At 39.7% G+C, this 8,374-nt stretch overlaps 1 protein-coding gene across 2 annotated transcripts in view; it reads right to left on the bottom strand.

The window, feature by feature from the left end:
• Positions 1-1,425: 1,425 nt before the first annotated feature.
• The window catches only part of elk3 (ETS transcription factor ELK3), an 8,062-nt gene continuing 1,113 nt past the window's right edge, over positions 1,426-8,374 (bottom strand). Inside the window, exons 2-5 of one of the 2 annotated variants that reach the window (XM_034863337.1) lie at positions 6,907-7,142; positions 6,056-6,781; positions 4,114-4,236; positions 1,426-2,309 (exon numbers count right to left, since the gene is read on the bottom strand). In XM_034863337.1, the coding sequence (XP_034719228.1) occupies positions 2,214-2,309; positions 4,114-4,236; positions 6,056-6,781; positions 6,907-7,113 (1,152 nt within the window). In that variant the 5' untranslated portion in view covers positions 7,114-7,142 and the 3' untranslated portion in view covers positions 1,426-2,213. The remainder of the gene's footprint in view (positions 2,310-4,113; positions 4,237-6,055; positions 6,782-6,906; positions 7,143-8,374) is intronic. The other variant, XM_034863338.1, reaches the window with a different exon arrangement.

Genomic DNA, 8,374 nt, shown 5'->3' with positions numbered 1-8,374 from the left:
ACAGAACAGAGGCAGATGGAAGATGGTGTTAACGGTGTTCATTCTAAATATGGAAGACTCATTGTGTTCACAGGAAAAAAGTCATTATATTAATGGTAGACATCCTGTATTACATTGACCCATCGCCCCATGAATTCTCCCTAGGTAGCTTTAAATTGAGAAAACCTTTTTTCTTCCATTTCAATTTGTATTTCATATGAAGTGAATCAGCGTGTTCGGATGTTAAACTGACGCTTTATCACACTGCCTTTTTCAAATTTTAAGTATGTCCCTGTAATTAAACATAAGAATGCAGGATTATTCCGCTGTTAACGGCAAACTTTGTTGCTCATAGTTTTTTTACAGTAGTGACATGCATGGAAGGAGATTTCTACAAAGGCTCAATATTTATCATTGTAAAACTGTAAAACTTTTTCAAATGTATGATTGACCTGATATTGTGTGTGAGTGTGTGCGCGCATGGCAGGCCTGCTGTGTTGTGATTTCGACCTCTGAAACACTGAGCTGCCGATGAACAGTTCTCTTTTTACTGGAACTATTTATTTCTCATAACCATCAGAAGTAAATTTAATCTGTTTCATAAACAGTGTGTGCAGCAGTTGTTATTTGAGTTGTGAAAGAGAGTGTATTACCAACTAAAAGGAATATAGTAATTTGGAAAAGTAATTCACTTTGTTCCAAAAAACTAAACTATCTCTCAACAAAACACAAAGCAAATTACTGAGAAAACATTTCTTTATAAAAAAATAACCAGGAGCCATTTTAGAAAATAAAAGCTTTTGTGCAATTTTGACCTGGAATGTCTCTTAAAACCTGGTTTAAAGCTTAATACATTTACACAAGTCTTACAATATTAAAGGCACAGCTGGTACAAAGCTAAGAAGTACAGTGCATTTAAAATAAAAAGCATTAAACTATACAGATAAGTTCACGTCAAGTCAAAGCAACACAAAAGACAAAATGAAGACTTCCACAGCGTTTAAGCGCTGCGCTAGGAGTGAGTGAGGGATTCATCTCATGGCTTCACTGAAACATTTCAGATCTAGATATATACAAATGTAGATCAAGTTGTTAAAAAAAAAAACATAAAAATTGATGATTTTTTATTTTTTTTACTTAAAAAGGTTCATAAATGGGACACAGTTGTTGGTTGACTTTTGTATTGCCCAAAATTGTTCACATTGAACATTTGGTCAATTAAAAGGGGGGGGGGGATACATTTTATGTCCAAATTTAAAGGAACATAGGCTTTCTCTCTGATTGCAAGATGAGAAGATTTACATCACTATTTATATCTGTCATTTATATATGGAGTTAAAGCCAGCAGCTGGTTAGCTTAGGATGAAGACCTGAAACAGCCAGTCTAGCTCTGGCCAAAGTTATCAAAGTCCGCCTTACTTCAGCTCACAAATAAAGGAATTATTGAAGGTTTTGTGCCAAACTATTTCTCCTAGGTTCTACCTTCAGTTCCCTATAAAACTACAAGATATCGTTTTTATTTTTATTTTAAGGTTAATGTGTTAATTGGTTGGCTGCTAGCTAATAGTCACCTTTGGATGAGGAAGGTTTCTGCGCTAAGAGTCTTTATGCAAAGCTAACCATATCCTGGATATGGCTTCATATTGAGCCTACAATCATGAGAGAGGGGTATCGATTTTCGTGTCTAACGCTAACTCTTAGTAGGAAAGCAAATGACTGTATTTCCTTTAACTGAAAAGTACTTGAGTTCTTATTTTATAATTCTCCAGATCTCCGTTGTTTGAGTCAGTGGTGTGGGTTTGACATTAGTCAGAGCAGAGATGAAAAATAGCACTAACATTCATGAAATTGCAACTAGTCTGTATCACTGAATTTTGAACCAAGTGGAAAGAGATGAGCGATGTGGTGAAATCTGACCTCCAGTCAATTTCTTTGCATAATGATGAAGAAACAAATGTAAAGGACATGATCAGTAGAACTGTAGTAAACACAAAGAAATGTTTAACGCAAATACTCTTCTCAGAGAGCAAAGCTTCAGAGTAAAGCACCTACATTTACAAATGAAGGTATTTCTTCATTTGTAAATGTAAAGAAACAGGTTTCCAATCAAAGTGTAGTTGGACTCAGAGGAAGTCCGTCTCCTGTGGGGTTCACCGGCAAAGTCTAAAGCTGATTGGCTCTTTGCTGATCTGGCCCAGCTCGATATGGCCTAGTTTGCTCCTGAAGCTCGGCGATCAGGACTTATGGGAGCTTGAGGAGAGCAGCAGAGGAGAGGGAGCGTCCATGCTGGGGAAAGGCACAGGGATGACTCCATTCAGCAGTGAAGGGAACTGAAAAGGAAAAATTCAGATTGGAGGTAGAAAACAGTAAATATTTATTTTTAGCTGAACTGATAAGTGTACGTTACTTTTTCAGCCACATAATACTTAAGATAACACCAGGAACTGCCTGATTTTGCATTTGAACAGACCACTTTGGCACATAAGACAAAAACCAAAGGGTCGATGGAGCTGACTGGTAAGATATTGTATGTGATCATAGAATCTTTCAAATTGTTATAATGGCATAAGCTAACTTTGTAAAAAATTAGACAATTGGGACAGGTTTTGATACCACCACTAAAGTCGGTAATGTTTAAATCCTACACACAGGCGCTTTAAAGAGAAAGAATATGGTTAAATGGCTTTAGTCATTGTGGCTTTGCACTGATTAAAACTATATGGTTCTTTAAAACTGAGTATATTATTCATCATTAATACAAGATCAATATATAGTAATCCCACGACCAATATTAAACTAATGACGTCTCATCCATAATGCTAACATTAATAAGGTTGTTCAATGCTTTTACAAAAGGATTTGCACAATAGAGTGCAGTAGAAATGAGTCATAAATCTCATAAATGATGTAGTTTTTTTGCACTTCCGGTTCCCTAGTTTCAAAGTCAATGTTTTTGGTTAGATGCCTGAAATAAGGTACGTGGTTAAAACAGGCTTAATACACAATAACAACATAAAACACTTAAGTAAATACCCCACGTGAACATTTTGAGGCATTTAGGACCATGGTACAGTTTGTTTATGGCCTTACATTAGTTATTTACTTTGGGCAATTTATTAATGCTTCAAAAAGCATAAAAAAGATTACCTTGCTAAACAAAATGTGTAAATATAGTAAATTTTGTTTGCCATTGAGCTTATTTTCTGTAACAATCCAATGGAAAATTCACGTTGGCTTTTTGTCAAGAGAATTAAGGCTATACTAATGTCTAGGTTGGCCTATAATAATTTATCATCCCTGCTTCACTCATAAGATGAGGAAAATAAAGGTTCTGTCTGAGCTGTTTAAATGTGTGACATGAAATGAATTCTCTATTTTCGAGTCAGACTGCTACTGCATCAAAGAAGAGTCTTCTCTAGCTTACAATACAATGTGGGGACCTGGTTGTGCACCAACATTGTGGGGACCAAGCACTGTTGTGAGGACTAATCGCCGGTCATTAGATACTTAACAGCTTATTTTGGAGTTGTGTACTGTATGTGTGTTTGTTTCAGAAATATGATATTGGTGGGAGGGGCTCCTGACCAACCAACCCTATCCCGCTCCCCATAGCCAACAGGAAGTTGCCCCCTCTTCTTGTCCACACCAGAACGGAAACATCTGTGGCTTATTTTGAAACCCTGGAACACGGTGAATCACGCATACACACACATAACTGTGTGAAAACAACTGTGGAGGTAAACCAGCAGTGTGAAATGACTGTAAAGATCCTGTAGTTATGAGGGAGGGATTTGCTGTAAATAGGGACAGGCAGATATAGATTTTGTATCCATCACAACCAGTGTGTGTTTTCTCTGAAAGGCTTTGTAAATTAACGTCTTATTGTTTTTTTGCTTTTTAAACAATACGGCTAGAACTCAAACATTTCAAGCTTATTTAAGAACACATTTTTATGTCATAATCCATAAAAAACAGGTTTAGGTTGAGGATGACGTTATGTTATTGGAGCAAAGTTTACAATAACAAGAGTATTCTTCAAACAAAGTGTCTAAACCCATTTTTAACCCACTATACAAAGCGACTGACCAACATATTCCTCACATATAGTTCCAAATGTGTATGTGCGTGTGTTACCTGAAAGAGGGGGGCATGGCTCTGCAGTTGTGTAGGGCTAAGGGGTCCCACTGGACTCAGGTTGGACCAGAAATGGATATTGGAGAGTAGAGGACTGGGAGTGAGCAGCAGACCAGACGGAGTCTAAATTAACAAAACCAAAAATGAAATGTGGAATAAATACACCACGATGGAAAAGTTAGTGTTTACTCTGGCAATTAGTTCCGAGAGACTCGTTCAGAGTCTGTGGTGGAGTTGTCATGTCATTGGACTCAAATCCATGTCTGCCCTCTAGTGAACTCACTTCTCCCAGACAGACTGACTTGGCAGACTGACACCATGCAGGTCAGGAAGCTCCAGTCATAAAGAATTCATGGCATCAATTTTCTTCTGTCTCTTTATATTTAACTAAGGCCAGTTTGGTTTTAAACCTTGTGTTGTCATTGGGTCAAATTGATCCATTTCAAAGTGTTTTATATCCGAAATATGGATTTCTAAAACATAATTGCCCAAAAATAACATGGATGATTCCATACAACATTCTTAAGGTAAAATTAATGGTTACTTTCATTGAATTTTTTGGGTGTTTTTTTAATCAGTATCCAGACAAAACTTTGACAGATATCCATCTGTGATCCTAAAAAATGTCTGCCTTTATTTAACTAAAAACGTATGTATAATTTGATATAAATGAAGTTTGTTGAGCATGAATTCCAATAAGTGTAAAACCTATTATTAAACCAGCTCAGGTTTTTAAAAAAGCATGGAAAAAGCGACAAAAACACAGCAAAAGCACAAAACAAAATGTTCATTTTTAATTTTGACCTGGAAGGACAAGTTCATGGTTAACGCAAAAGACAACACAAGTTTCTTCAGTGTGTTTGTGTTTACATTCTCACTGCAAAGTGAAGTGTAGCCACTGAGTTTACTGTTTAATCAGATGTTTTTTAAAATCCTGTTATTTTCTTACACTGGTGCTTTATATAATCCTGTATTTCTGTGAATAGTGAGTGAAAGCTTTGAAAAGGTGCCCTGCCGAGGGATTTAAGGTGTCGAACGTGACCACTCCTGCATGTCATTCCCCATCTCTTTCTTCCCTCATGTCCTGTCATCTATCTATCTATCTACATGTATCTGCTTTCTAATAATGGCATCCAATGAGCCAAAAATTTAAAATGAGTTTTTAATGGCAGGAAGCTGTCTCACACTCATCCCCCTAAGTCAATTTTTCAGTCCAGTCATGTCAGTACCTCAAATTTCTTATGTTTGACCACTCTAACTCTTGCTAATCTAAAACAGGCATATGAGACCGTTTGATGTTCAGTTTTACTACGATACTTTCTCAGGACCAGCTTATGGTGTGCTTTTGTGTTTTGATGTTTTTTTTTGGTGATTTACCAGCCAGATTGAACTCACAACTTGACTTGCAAGATATGAGTTTACCATCAAAGACCAGCTACCACCTTAAACTAGTTTCTGGTGGACAACTGGGAAAGAACCACAGGGTAAAGTGAATAAAGGGCTGTGGACACTTAATCAACAGCTCCGGTGTTCCTTGCAAAAACTCAATCATACAAAATGTTCAGTGATGAATCAACGGTTTATCATAGACTTTTATTTTCCATCAATTGTGTACTGTACACTAAGCTGCCTGTCAACGCTGCCGGCTGGATAGAAGCGCTAGCTGAAAGCTTGAATGTAGTCAGACTGTGCTGGGTTGGTCAGTGTGTTGGTGCCAGTGAATCAGGAGCTTCAGGAACATATGGGTTCACTTATGAACCTCCTCCCTCCCTTGCCTCCTCCCCTCTTTCCGCTCACCTCTTTCCATTTCCTCCCTGTCTATTAGTTGAAGTTTCTTCATCCCCAAAACCCATTGTCCTTTTCTCTTTCCTCCCTTTTGTATACAGAAGGACTTTGTGGGAGTGAAATGATGTTTAATCATGTGTAATGTGTCATGTTGTACCTGTGTGGTGAGGAAGGCAGCGGTCAGGGAGCCTGAAGGCAGCGCCGGGCTGTTGAGAGCTCTGGAGACAAGGTCACTTCCTGTCAGGAGAAGAGAGGAAGCGGATATTTCCAAGCCTTTGGGTTTTCTGCTTTTTAAAGGCACGCTATTGGCCAATCTCCTCCTCTCTGGCATTGTCGTGCCCTGTGACCTCTCTCTCTCCCTCTGACCCGATGACAGGTTTAGAGGCTGAGCGCTCTGCTCTGACGCATTAGTCTCTGCGCTCTGGCTCCGCCCCCTCCACGGTGTGTGGGCGGGGCTTTGTGGTGGGGAGGAGGAGCAGGAAGAAGAGCGGGCCTGCCGAGGAGAAGATCTGGAGGAATTGGAGGTGTCGGCCGAGGATGGGGGTGGGGTGGAGGATAGCGACGAGTGGCCGTGGTTGTTTACGAATCGGATGACAGAGGAGCTGTCGCCGTGGTGATCGGACCTCGGCTCCGCCTTGATCGGCCGATGCGGATCTAAGGAGTGCTGCAGGGAGCTGACGGTGAAGGAGGAGTACAGGCTGGAGTGAAGGTATTGGTTTTTCCCACCCCCGTCCTCGTCTTCAGCCTCAGGCTCTGACGTTGCACCCCCACTTTCCTCACTGCTGCGGCCTGACTCCACCACCGCAGGGTCCATCATCAGAATCTCAGGGGACGACACAAACTTGTAGACAAACTTCTGGCCGATCACCTTCTTGATGATGTTCTGCAGACAAAAGCGTGTTAAATTATGTTAAACCCGTTTATTGATGTGATTTAATTAGGCATAAAACATCACGAAACCACCAAGACGACTTATTTCAATAGTCTCGGAAAGTGTTTGTTGCGTACTTTGTCGTAGTAGTAGCGCAGAGCTCTGCTCAGCTTGTCATAGTTCATGTTTGTCTTGTTCTTGCGCAACCCCCACAGCTTGGCAACTTCTTCTGATTTAAGCAGCTTGAACTCGCCGTCGTTGGACGTCCAACAGATGAGATGTTTGTGGCTTTTGTCGAGCAGCAGCTGCAGCAGGAACTGCCAGAGTGTGATGGAACTCTCCATGACGGGGTGACACCAGAGACACAGGCGATCTGCAGAGGAGAATCAAGACAAAATGTTGCTTTGCACTTTCAAGAAGTCATTAGGAGATGCGTGTTCTTCCAACAAGATTGATTGCTGTACAGCCCACATCACACTTTTCTACTGAAAGCTTAAGATGAAAGAAAAGAAGATCAATTTAGATGACCAAAATAAAAATCCTGAATATCTGGTGGTACTCATTAGAGAATTTTTGTCAAAAACAGCTGCTGTAAAAGTGAAATGAGCTGCTGTAAGACTCAACTAAAACAATAAAGTCGTGGCCCTAAAAACAAAAAACAATCAGCTAAACAACGCTAAAACGCTCTGTTGGCTGAGGAAAACTGCAGTTAGCCAATAATTATCTGCAGATTTCTCAATATGAGCAGACCTTTAACATTCCACATGTTCTCAGATCCATTGTTTGTCATTCTAAAAATATGAATTAGTGCAGCTTTAAAAACTTATAGCTCAGGAAATTACACTGGAATTACACTGGTGTGACTGGAATGAGGAAGAAAAAAGGTCAAATAAAAAAAAAAAATGGTATAAGTCATACGCTGCCCTTAAATTGAAATAATGTCACACATTCTTGGACTGTTTAGGGAATCAGACACCACAGAAGACATCAAAAGAAAATGTTCTTAATGAGAAAAAAATGGATATGGATGTTTCCATGGTGATAAAGCAGGATGTGGGCAGTGACCTTCTGCCAAGACAGGCACACGGCTAACCAACGTGTTTACTTGAAAACCACTGTCTGTCTGTCTGTCTGTCTGTCTGTCTGTCTGTCTGTCTGTCTGTCTGTCTGTCTGTCTGTGAGCGTCTCCTGTCTGTTTCTCTGTCTGTTTCACTTCTCTTCACCCAATTAATTTACATGGTGCTTCATTAGCATGAAATACAAAAGCCAAAAGACTCACTGCCAAAAGACAAACAACAAATATGTCAATAGAACCTGATTCAATTTGCAGCCATGACAATATCACAGTAGAGACTTTGCAGCTGCGTCACAAATCCCAATGGAAACGCAGTAGTGGAGAAACACTGGAGCAGAGTACCTCAAACATTGCAGACAAAAGTGATGGTTACTACGTTAATAATCAACCGCTAATTCAATGTGAAAATACAGTATGCATCTCTCTTTCTTCCTCTGTCTTTCTAACAGGAAACCACCCAGTCGAGAGTGGAAAGTGTATGTGGTGCAAACAATGACCCATCGACATGAACACGCAGAAATGCATATCCT

The sequence above is a fragment of the Etheostoma cragini genome, chromosome 23 (assembly GCF_013103735.1).
Source record: "Etheostoma cragini isolate CJK2018 chromosome 23, CSU_Ecrag_1.0, whole genome shotgun sequence".
Classification (NCBI taxonomy): Eukaryota; Metazoa; Chordata; class Actinopteri; order Perciformes; family Percidae; genus Etheostoma; species Etheostoma cragini.
Note: the sequence above shows the minus strand (reverse complement) of the source record. Positions and strands in the feature narration are given on the sequence as shown.